The sequence below is a fragment of the Dermochelys coriacea genome, chromosome 11, assembly GCF_009764565.3.
Source record: "Dermochelys coriacea isolate rDerCor1 chromosome 11, rDerCor1.pri.v4, whole genome shotgun sequence".
In the NCBI taxonomy this organism is placed as follows: Eukaryota; Metazoa; Chordata; order Testudines; family Dermochelyidae; genus Dermochelys; species Dermochelys coriacea.
The window spans coordinates 47,231,840-47,244,643 of NC_050078.2; the positions used below are offsets into that span (position 1 = coordinate 47,231,840).

General features: G+C 37.7%; 1 protein-coding gene across 5 annotated transcripts in view; it reads left to right on the forward strand.

The window, feature by feature from the left end:
- UBE2E3 (ubiquitin conjugating enzyme E2 E3) overlaps positions 1-8,819 on the forward strand; it is an 83,472-nt gene extending 74,653 nt beyond the window's left edge. For all 5 annotated transcript variants that reach the window (XM_043505429.1, XM_038422433.2, XM_038422432.2 and 2 more), the window contains exons 4-6: positions 4,010-4,142; positions 5,619-5,766; positions 8,175-8,819. In XM_043505429.1, the coding sequence (XP_043361364.1) occupies positions 4,010-4,142; positions 5,619-5,766; positions 8,175-8,272 (379 nt within the window). In that variant the 3' untranslated portion in view covers positions 8,273-8,819. The remainder of the gene's footprint in view (positions 1-4,009; positions 4,143-5,618; positions 5,767-8,174) is intronic.
- The last annotated feature ends 3,985 nt before the right edge of the window (positions 8,820-12,804 follow it).

Below are 12,804 nucleotides of genomic sequence, written 5' to 3' on the forward strand. Positions count from 1 at the left end.
AGGTATTTAAGGAGCAGCTGGTTTTGGTTAACTTTATTTTAGCAATAAATCTCTAATTGCACTAATCAATTTTTTTACCTATAAAGTAAAATTTTCTGTAATTTTTAAAGCACAGATTTCTCTTGTCACTTTGAAAAAATTGCTTTGTTACTTTGATTTTTTTAGCCTATTTGCAAAAAAAAAAAAAAATGAAAAAAGAGAACCCCCAAAATATTGCTCTTGTTCACACTGCATTATTAAAGTGTGCTAACTGAATTTTGGATGTGCCAGCAACTAATGTGGAAGGGCAGCAAAACAGTAGCAATTAACTGCACAGATATGCTACATAGCCAGAATACTTAGATGTATATGTGTGCCAGAGCAAATCTCCACTACCTCCCAATCTTCCGCTGGCCTAGGTGAGGGCTGCCCTTTAGCTTTTGCCTGGGCTGAGTAGGCCTGAGTCAGCGAGCTGAATCTGGCTCCCTGCAGCCACCATGCTCCGCTATCTCTAAGCTGCATATTGACCTAGTGGAGAATCAGGGCCACAGGACTACTTGCATTTTTTCATGTAGACACATGATTAAACACTTTGCTGAATTAGGCCTTTAGGTTCCAGTGCTCTCCACAATCTCCCTAATCACTGGATCCTTGGTGCCCTGATCCTATTGTGAGTAATTCTAGTCTCTCTGGTTTGCTGATCCCTGTGTCAGTCATACTCCATCAGCGCTGTGAGGGAGTGAGTGTTGCTTTGTTCAACAGGTAAAGAAAAGAAAATGTAGCTTGGTACATTTAGCCAGCGGCTGTTCTGTATTTAGTGGTTGAATGCGCTGTAGAAAAAAACTGATTGGAAATAAGTGTTGTCTTAGCTGTATATTACACTCTTTAGTATGGTCTCCACATATCAATAATGTTGCAATTGCTGGAGTTTTCAGTCATTAGTGAAGCTAAAGTATCTCTCACACTACTGGAGCATGGGGCACTGTTCCAACTGTTGTAACAAATTTCCCAAACCTCAGTTAAAAGTAATACAATGACCATCCTTTTGATTTAACAATTTTCTCCTTTGTGTGTATATACTGTTACAATGTTATCTTATTTCTGAAGTTGTGGCACTGTTTTCTCAGCTGTGAGAGGGATATTGAATATTGTACCAATAGAGCACTTTCTTCCCTTCTTATAAAGATGGAATATTCTAACCTTCAAAATAGCATTCTCCTCCCCACATGTAACCTTATCCTTTACATAGGACTAATAGTAGCATAGAAGATAACACAAAATAATAAATGGAGAGTTATTGCACTTAGATGCTGGGCTATTAATTGATAGGTGCCTTGTTCCGAGATGGTGAGTGATTGCCAGATATTTTGGCTCAACGCTAGATGCCACAACTGTACTTAATTGGGATTGATTCATTTGGCTGAAATATGTCGCTATTGTCATTCAGCTATGTCATTAATCTGATTGAGTGCCATCCGGCCATTAGAATTATATGAAAGAAAGGTAGCTGACACGTGAGGCAAGAACATTAACCTCTGCATTAGACTATAAAATAACCATTAGGACAACTAATGCTGAAATTGAATTGCTTCATAGAAATTTAGTTTCCACGCATAATATTAATTAGCTATAAGCCTGATATCAAGAATTAATTAAAACTTTTCAGTGGCCTATGTGGATTTTAAATATTATCATTATTGCTCCAGTATTTTTAGTTCTTATGCTAATTGCTAAATGCTTTTTAGAAAGCATGAATGGAATAATCTACAGTAGCGATGTGAGGTACAAACAATTTACTGCATTAAGAACTATTGCTTGGCATCTTCCTACATAGTTTTCACTTTTTCTTCTAAAATTGTTCTGCAGTTTTTGTTAACTCCTTTGTACATGGAATACAAATCAAAAGGACGTGGGTCAAGATTTACAGGCCCAAATTTTATCTGTAGTATTTCTTTTCAACGAAGTTAAGATAATTATAACCTGGAAGCTGTCTACTTTTATTTTTGGTAAAGGGACAATAGCTACAATACCACCAGAGATTATTTTTAAAATTTATTTTAAAATGCTGCCTAGAATTCCTGATTATTTTTGCCATATAAAGAAAAGGCCTCAAACAGACTAATTATTTGGTGCATAAAACAGTCACTGATTAACAAACATGAATAAGCTATGAATTATAACGGGAAGAGAATTCATAATTAAAATCAGCATTTGGCTGTCTCTTGAATGTCATCTTAAGGCTAAAAAATGCTTCCATGTTTATGGCACAGGATGTGTGGATGCATAATGATGATGATGAAAAAGTTGTTCTTCTGAGTATTAAAGCAGGAAAGAAACTGGTTTGCAGTAAGACACGAATGCTCGTATTGCCATTTTCTCAAGCTATGTTACTCTGCACAGCCATCAGCGTTGATCTCGTGAAGAGAGGAATCTGCAAATGTAAAATCAAAACATTACCTTAAATTACGTTTTTGTAGAGGCTTACTTATATTTTTTAAATCAATGCCTGCTTTATGGAGAAATAGTTTTGTTTTGAATATTTTGAGAAGGGATGTAGACAGACGCTCATATTTTTACAGCATTAATTCTAACATCTCAGCAGATGGGAAAGTGCTAGCTCATTATTTCATAAACAGTTTTGTAATATTGACATCAATTCAGTTGCTAGAAAATTTGTATAACATGCACTTTCCTTCCTGAGGAAAATGTCTATAATATTACCATTTTTAAAATATACAGCATGTAGTAACACAAATATAGAATTATGGAGGTTCCTATTAATTTGGGGGTGCTGTGTTACAATAGATTAAATTCCTTATTTTTTTTCCCCATAAGAGAACCTTAAACTTGGGAGTGGCTGGGTCATTACACATATTGAATCTATTTCCCTAAAGTTAAGTATCCTCACACCTTCTCGTCAACTGTCTTAATGGGCCATCTTGATCATCACTACAAAAGTTTTTTTCTCCTGCTGATAATAGCTCATCTTAACTAATTAGCCTCTCACAGTTTGTATGGCAACTTCCAACTTATCTGTGTGTGTGTGTATATATATGTATATTTATATATATATCTTCTTACTATATGTTCCATTCTATGCATCCGATGAAGTGGGCTGTAGACCATAAAAGTTTGTGCTCTAATAAATTTGTTAGTCTCTATGGTGCCACAAGTACCTCTGTTCTTTTTGCGGATATAGACTAACACGGCTGCTACTCTGCAACCTGTCATTAAACTTTCCAGTATGGGGAGTACAAAATTTTACTCTATATTATCCTAAACAAGTGACAGTAAACATGTAACAGCTCAACACTATTACTCTCGTTAATCACACTTTACTTTAAGGTACTTTTATAATTAATTGTATAAATGGTTAATAGATATTACAGACTGGAGTAGTATATCTTATAGTTGGGTATAAGCACAGCCATAGATGATGTTTATAGATGGCTATAAGCCATGGTTACAAACAAACAGTCTGTTCACCTGTTGGAGCCTAACAATCTCTAAATCAGTTAACTTCTTATCAAAACATCTATTAATCATTTATAATATTAACCCTTTATAAACTATTTATAAATGTGCCCTTAATATAAATTGTGACCATTTTTTTTCTAATGCCCCAGAGCCTGTGAGTGGGTGCGAGGGATATTTCTTTTTTATATATATGTCCCGTGTAACTGGAAGGACAGAACACAGAAGCTTACTGCAGCTAAATATTCCAGAACATAAAGATGGAAATTGTGTTTAATACAGTGATAGTCCAATGAATCCACTCCATTACCAGAACGTGGAATGGTTATCCATTCCATTGCCAGAACATTCAAAGGGACTAAGGTCCTGATTCAGCTAGGTACCTACATACAATGCCTAGTTTTAAGCAATAATCCCACACTGAAGTCAATGAGAAGCTTGGCACTTGCTGAAGTCATGTAAATGATTGGTATTAAACATAATAACTGGTAAAAAGGTAATCACTACAAATGTTATTCATAAAGGTAAAGTTGATTCTCTCTCTCTTTTTAAATAGTGCTGGCCCTAAAGGAGATAACATTTATGAATGGAGATCAACTATACTTGGACCCCCAGGTTCTGTATATGAAGGAGGTGTTTTTTTCCTGGATATCACATTTTCGTCAGATTATCCATTCAAGCCACCAAAGGTAAGGGTAAGGTTTTTATTTATAGTGACCAAAATTTTTTAAATGACTAATGATTTTTTGGAGAAAGGCCTTGATTTTCAGATGAGTGCTCAGCACTTTCTGAAAATTAGGCCCTTTTAAGATGTCCTAAAAGATGCCCCAAACCACCTTTGAAAATCTTGGCAAACAATTTCAAGAAATATGTCAGCTTTACAATCCATATTTTTTTCCAACTTTCCTAGTGGTGAATTTAGTGATAATTCTAAAGTAATTGGTCAGGAGTAATAGGTGAAAAACTAATTCCAATAAAAGGTAGCTTCTCTTTACACATAAGTTTCATAGCAATCGGCAACAAAAAGAAAGGATATTAGAACTGAATAAATTCAACTAAAAAATGTAACATTGTACCTTCCAGCTGGCTAAGAATCCTGTGACAGTATCCATTATTATAAAATGTCAGTGTAACTGAAACTGATTAGATCTGCCTTTTTGACTGCCACTGCACATTGAAGTGTCTTTTTTATTTATTTATGTATTTTGGTTCCTTGGGGCACTACAACATAAAGAATAATGTATTCTCAGACTTCCCGAAAAGCTCAAAACACAAACCATAATGTTTTTTGACGCAAGTTTGTTTTCATGGAATGATGAAGAGTTTTTGCAGAATATTTCTAATTTCATATCAAGATTACACTATTATGTGAATTGCGTGAGTTTCATCAGACATTCAGATTTGTCTCCCAAAGTATAGTAAAATGAAAATGGATGTTTTACTCATCTCTCCCATAAACTATGCCTTCTGCAACTAATGCACTGAAATATTTCTTACACATTTTGTTTATGCTTAGAAACCATTTTCATACTATATGAATATTAATCTGAAATCAATTAAAACAGAAGTATGATGGCACTTACTGCAACAGAAATGTTTTATAAGTATAGTAATTCCTGCCTAACGGGGATGTGATGAGGATTTAAATGTAAAATGCTTTGAAGATGACAATAGCAATACATTCCCTAAAAAGCAATATTTAAATGGATACTAAGGTTGCACAGTTAGGTACTGAAAAGTAAGGAAAAGATAAAGCTAAGATTGCACATGCAAGCCAAACCCTGTTCATTTGTACATATGCATTGCAATAATTGTAATAGTCTTGCTCATGATCAAACGGTTACTCAAACACAATATAATATTTATACTGAATACACGTTGCATTTGTAGTATTCTGTATGACTTGGTTTGCATGCCAAAGAGTCTGTATAAAAGTGATTTACCTACTAAATGTGCAGTGAATGAGGCCAAGGCTCCTGAAGAGTTAAAATGAATGAAGCAAAATGTGTACTTTTTTGATAAGTGCATTAAAATGCAGGGAACGAGAAAGATCTCTGCAGACATTCTGCTCTATTCAGAGTGCATCCTTCAAAACTTCTGCTACCCAAAAGGTAGGGATAGGCTATTCATAGATAGCACTTAATGGTTTTTGTCTGTAACTTTAGGTTACTTTCCGTACCAGAATCTATCACTGCAACATCAACAGTCAGGGAGTCATCTGTCTGGATATTCTGAAAGACAACTGGAGCCCTGCTTTGACTATTTCAAAGGTTTTGCTGTCTATTTGTTCTCTCTTGACAGACTGCAATCCTGGTAAGCAAATTCTAATTTACCAAACATGAACTCTTGCTCATTTGCTGCAAAAATGATTCAATAGAGGATTCTCTATAGAATAATGCTGTCATTCTTAAAATAGATGTTTGAGATTAGAGATTAAAACCCCTTGTTTTATTTAAATCCATCTAAACTTGTATCATGGCAAGATTGCTCCCTGCAATATATTTTCTAGCCTTCGCGTAGCCAGTGCCTAGTTCACACTTCAGTCCTTAGCTCTCATATGGCTCTTTTCACTCATCCATCTTTAAGGAGAGTAAATAGCATTATCCCGTTTTACAGAAGGAGGAAACGGGATACAGAGAGTTGACATGACTTGCCCAAGCGTACATGGCAGGTTAGTGGACAATCCAGAAACAGAACCCAGATCTCCTGACTCCCAGTCCAGTGCCTTAACCACTTGATCATTATATGAAAAACAGCTTCCTGTTCAACCTCCTTAAATATATTTTTTGGGGAGGGGAAGACAATTCAGATTTTCAGGTTAAGAGGTGACTGTTTCAAACAGCTCCAAGACTGTGAAACTGGAAGGAATACGGGCCAATACTTTTAAATCAGTGGATTTATTCTGGATTTACACTAGGTTAAATGGGAGCAGGATTTGGTCAAGGGTTTTATCATGAAAGAGCCTTGAATTCGTTAATATATACTACACTATGCATCCAGCACTTCAAATTCATAAAAATCCTGTACATTAGCACGTACAGTTATTCTATGAAATATCTTAGTTTTCATGTTGTTCAGTTGAAGGTACACTCTGATGTTTTCAAATAAAGGAAGGGGGAAAGCAAAGAAGGTGAAATGTTGATGGTGTATCTGTCCCTGTAACCAAACATTTTAGCTCCCCTGCTTTTCTTACTCTTCTATTTCAAGTTGTTAAAGGGGTTGCTCAGGGCAGGGAGCCAGAGCTCAAATTGAATGAGACTGGGGAGAGCGCTTTCCCCAGTGCTGCCCTGCTGGGGCCTGGATACTTGACGGTCCACAGCCCGCCACTCCCCGCCGCCCCCCCCCCCGGTATAACTTCGTTGTTCCCCCACCTCCAGGGAGGGTATGCCACACCACCCAGTTTGAAAAACAGTGGAATAAACTGTCCAGGATTAGTAACCTTATTTTCAGAAAGATATGGACGCGGAGGGAAAGTTTACCTTTCAGATACAAGTATGATCATCGACTATATACAAAGAGAGACAGTAAGAAAACTTAAGGGGGAGGACAGCTGAACTAATAAAACTTGCTAATAGGTGCACAGGTTTTTGAAAAATGTTGCTGTTGTCGAAGAGTTTCCCTATCCATGTTTGCAGGAGTTCCAGTAGATCTGGTAACACTTCTCAGCAGCAGAAAGATTTAAGCGGGCCCCTGCTGTATTTATAAAATTAATCCTGATGATCCTTGGTCACAGGAGACCTGGGGAGCATAGGTTAACTAAGGGTATGTCTACACTGCAAAAAACAAAAAAAAAGCCAGCAACTTGCAGCAGTGTGTCTCAGTGCCTGGGTGATCTGACTCGGGCTCATGCTTTTGGGCTAAAAATAGCAGTGTAGATGTTCCAGGTTTCAGAGCCCAGGCTCCAGGCCAAGCAAGAACATCTACTCTGCTATTTTTAGGTCCATAGTGCGAGTCTGAGTCAGCTGACCCACGCTCTGCATGCGCCGCGCTGCATGGGTTTGTTTTTTTTGCAGTGTAGATGTACTCTATGAGAGACCAGTCAGGAGGTTCTTTACAGAGAATGGGCTTCCAGTTAAGGTGATAGTCACCTAAATTTTCATACAGTCGCACCGGACTCTATGTGATATTTAATAAGCTTGGAAGTAACCAACTGTTCTTTCAAGGGTCTCATGAGGAAATCTTTCAGATCATGCTTTTGTAACCTCTAACACCTCTAACACACCTTTGATGTGTTAATCTGCACAGGAGTCATTTGGCCTGCTGTGGCATGTGAAGTTCTTTTTAAGTTTAACATTTTAAAAGTGTGAAAATATTATATATTTTGCATAATATCAAGCAGTTCCAGACACAAATGGCTCCTGGGCTGTTTCTAGTTTTACACAACTCCTAGCCTGTAGCTGTCTTTAAGACAGTCAGCTAAAATGAAAAGCTGTAACGTTTTAACACAGATGTCTGTCTGTCTTTTAAAGAAACTAAATGTTGGAGCCTGCAGATAATCAAAACAGATTAAAATCCTTCCTATTTGTTTTACTTTGGGTGTGTGTTCTTGAAAATGTCATGTGTGTCAAGCCCTTTGCTACAAAGCCTAGCATTTTCTGGCCTCACAAAGAGGGTGTATTGGGAAGCAAGTGATTTTTAAAATATTTCCTTTTTTAATAGAACGATTTCTGATGTTGTTTTTCTTCCCTATCTTCCTCTTCTTTTACCCCAAACCGTTACAGCTGATCCTCTGGTCGGAAGCATAGCCACTCAGTACCTGACCAACAGAGCAGAACATGACAGGATAGCCAGACAGTGGACCAAGAGATATGCAACATAAATGACATTAAACTACTTGTGCTCTGTGAGGGTGCAGGAGGCAACTTGACAGTGTGCAACAAATCTTTATAGCCTTTACAATACGGACTTCTGTGTATGTTATACTGATTCTACTCTCTGCTTTTATCCTTTTGAAGACTGGGATTCTGCCCCCTAAAAAAGGTAAATGCTCTCAGGAGTAGAACTTTGTAGCTGTAGATTAGTTATGTTTAAAAAGCCTACTTGCAAGTCTTGCTTCTTTGGGATATCAAAATGTATTTTGTGATGTACTAAGGATACTGTTCCTGAAGTCAACCAAATATTATAGTGCATTTTAGCCTAATTCATTATCTGTATGAAGTTATTAAAGGTAGCTGTAGATTACTAGGAATTATGTCATTTGTATTAAACCCAGATCTATTTCCAATATGTGGTACATGCTGTTGTGAAAACTGTTTTAACTTTTACCTTTGTCAGTTTGTAATGAAAGGATTTCCTTTTCCCCTTTGTAGCTCAGAGAGCACCCAGTGTATCATCTCAAACACAATAAACATGTTCCCCACGGAGCAGTTTCTTTGTTTTCCTAATTTAAATTAGTATTGAGTGAATTTAAATATAACAGTGATGCAAAGCTGTTGTATCGCAGGTCCCTATGGATTAATATACACAAGCAAAGGCTTACTATTAAATGTTTAATGTATATCTGTGGATTGTTTAAAAGTAAAAATTTTCCATTGGATTTTTTTTTAAACAGAAAATATTTTCCCTTTTTTGTTGTTGTTGTTTTTTAAACTAACAAGGTTTTTGAGTTAAAATGAGAGCAGTTAATGAGAGGTTGCTATGGCAGTTATTGTGGATAAATTATATGGGCCCAATCCTGCTCACATAATAGCCAACCTGAGTTTTCCATTCATTTGTTCAGCTGGAGCAGGGCCAGGCTCATAATAGCTTGAGGCTTTGTTTCTTAATTTGAATGGCAAGAATGTGGCTCGCCCAGCCAGAGAACTGCAATTGTCCATTGAAAAGAGTCTTCCAAAGTCCGATTGGATGCTTTGTCAGCTTTCTGGGAAAGAAAGGAATAGAGGAGATTTAGGCAGGGGTTATGATATTATAAAAGAGATTGGAAACACTTGTGGGGAAGTGCATTATTGCAAGTGAAACTGAAAATTAGAAAAAAGAAAAGAAGTACTTATGGCACCTTAGAGACTAACAGTCTCTAAGGTGCCACAAGTACTCCTTTTCTTTTTGCGAATACAGACTAACACGGCTGCTACTCTGAAACCTGTGAAAATTAGAAGAGAGTTTTAGACTCATCACCAGGAAATTGTGTGCAACAAAAATGCAAGTGTATATTCTATACAGTTTGAAAACTACAGTCACTAATTTTCTCTTTAGGGTGTTGATCACTGTAGTGATGATACTTGAGTAATAGCAGAGTACAGCTAAAGTGTTCATTGATCCCTTTAAAACTAATTTACAAATAATTGGCTCCTGTTTTAAAAGTAATTCTCTCCTATGTGACCTTGTGTTTTTGGAGACATAGCTCTTCCATTATTAAGATGTTCTGTACATTAAATATGTAGAAAGCAGAATTTCAAGGTTTTAATATCAAAGCAGCGGAAGAATTTAAAGATTATCTAAAGTTAATTATCACTGTTACATCCCTGTTCTTGGATGAGGTGGCCTTTAGCATGTGTCATTTGCTCTATTCTAAATATTTGTACCGTTTCTCAAGGTGGCTCAAAGGACTATATATCCCATATATCTCTAATTAGATATATTTAGGAGCTGTTAGTAGGATTTGGACCTTAGGCTGTGAAGGGCAACGGGGAGTAAGTTAGGGAACTGGCCAATACAGTGGAGACTTTAGTGTGGTAATAAACTAGTGCAAGTGAACAAAGTACTAGCAATCACTGCTGAATGCAACTTCAGTTTCTCACTACAGAATTATACATAGTGAGAAATAATACATATTGGCAAAGAAACATGCTTCTAAGAACCAAGGAACTATGCTACATACAAGAGATAACTAAAGTCTGGGGAGAGACTTCAAAGACCTTGCTGATCACTGTATGTAGAAGAATGCATGCACAACACTCCAATGAATTTCCAAGAAGGGGCAAAATATATATTTCACATATTAAATATGTGACCTACAGAATTCAGATATTTATAATCACAAAATATATGCTATAAAAGAGATGTAATTCTTATTTTAATGTACTTGGTTTCATATCACACATCAGACTTCAAATACCTAGGTGTACAGGTGGGATGCCTTCTTAACATTGCCTCATTCTATCTTTCCTAGACATTTGGTCCTTTACTCTGAATTCCCATCCTTTTGTTGGTTTGTCATGATTCTGTTCTTTTTAATGTAGTTTGTGTGTGTAAATTTTATATTTGCTGAAGTAAAGGTTGTTTTTGTGTAAACATTTAAACTTCAAGAAAATAAGCTAATTTTGTTTCTCAACTTCTCTCTGCTAAACCAAGCAGTAGAAAGAAAATTTGTATTGTTAAATAAATCAATTAGTTGTTAAATGAGCATGTGTGTCTGTTTCCCTGGGGTTGGGGAGAAATCTCCTCCAGTCCTGACTGCATCCAAGAACTCCTACAGCCAATTTAAAATGCTAAATCAAAAGAGAAGTTGAAGTGTATAACAATCCATTTTCTTAGCTCTCCTAGTATGAATCATCTCTGCTGGCAAATCAGTGTAGGGATGCATGCTTTTATTTTATTAAAAATCCAGTTCTGTGATTTCCTATCCACAACTACTAGTGTTGGCTGGAAAATGTCAATACAAATGACATTTTGGCAAAAAACATATTTAACATTTCAAAATTCCCCCTCCTCCTTTTCTGGATCTTCATTTTTCCTCTCCCGAATCTACATGATTTGAAAGTCAAAACAAAATGAGCTCAACTAGCGCTCTGGTTCCAGGTCATTTGCACCATTTGGAAAGCTGCCCTAACAGGGCAGCCAAGGATTCCCCATCACAGGAAATCCTCACACAGGGAACTAGTACAGGCAGCTTTGTGCCGCCCCTTTCAGCATGAGTTTGTTGGAGGGCAGGGAGGGAAAGAAAGGTGCATGCCAGGGCAAACGGAGGTTTGCAGTCTGCCAACTTCTTGTCCACTACAGCCCCTGTCTCTGCCTGCAGGCAACGTAACTTGGAGCAGCTTTGGAGCTGCTCTAAATTATGCCAAGAGCATTTTCAGAAATATTGTACTATTCAGTTTCCTATGAAAAATGATTTAAAGGAACAGAAAGTAGTTTATATTCTAAAATAACCTTATTTGTATATTTACAGAAGCTCCTGAATTATTCATAAGACAGCAGTTTCCTGGTCTATGGTATCTATCCTTGTAAAACATCAGCTAGCTAAAAGGGATGTGATCAAACACATTGTAGGCCATAATGCCCTGTGATTATCCGAAATACATCACCGGAAGAGGAGGGGATTACTTGAGACTAGATTGTGAGAATGTAATCGGCCCGGAGTTGTACTGCCCCACAAGCAGGCCTGAGACTGAATTAGCTCAGAGCCACAATCTGCTCCCTTCCTTCCTCGCTCTAGGAAGATGTCTGTGCCAGCCTGTTAGCAGGTGCAGATTCATTCTCATTCTGCACTGGCTCACCTGTGTTGGAAGAGAATCATGCAGGATAGAGTCAAGGCTCTGCCCTTTGCCGGCCCGCCTGTGTGGCAGGGGAGCTGCATCCCCAGGGGGTTCTTTCCCCCCCCCAAGTTGTGACCTGTAAGGTGGGTACAGAGCAAGTCATAATCCTGCTCTTCACAGTCATTTTATAATGACATACTTGTTCTTCAAGGGATTTATGATTTATCTAAACAAATTTACCTGTATATCTTTACACCTCCAAAGGGCTTCCTGCTGATCCTGCATAGCCACCATAGAGAACTGCAAGGGAGAGGGCCAAGGAGCTGGCAACTGAAGTTACACTTTACATTAATCCTGTGGCCCTAAAGTCCCTTGGGCTCAATGTGTGTGGGGAAGAAGCAGCTACTTCTGCCTCTAGCTAAGAGTATTGTCTTCCATCCCCATACCTTGGCTGTGGGTTGGAGGGTGGATTTCACATCTCCAACCTTTCTGCTTGTCCTCAATAAAACCTGACTACTGGGGATGGATATGGGAGAAGTGGATTCCATGCATACAGAACACAACAGCTCTGAAGACAGTAATTGTAGTATGAAAAAGGCGGGATTCTATTCATCCATAAAAATACAACAGTACTTATGTAACCTTTGTCATAGATAGGCAATCAGATCATTATAAAAAGTTGCAACTCTGAAGTTGCTTTTGGAGTTGCCTATTGCTGGTATAAAATACCATTATCAACCTGCTTATGAAATCCTCTCCTAGTCACATTGTCTGTTCAGCAACATAACCACAGCAACCATTTTCTCATCAGCCCCACATCTACCACATGACCCAGGATTGCACTGGAAATGGGTCAGTAGGACCCCAGGACAACACGGGAGACCAGAATCTGAAACACATGTATTGCGGGGAAGCACTGATGTTCTACTGGGCAGGC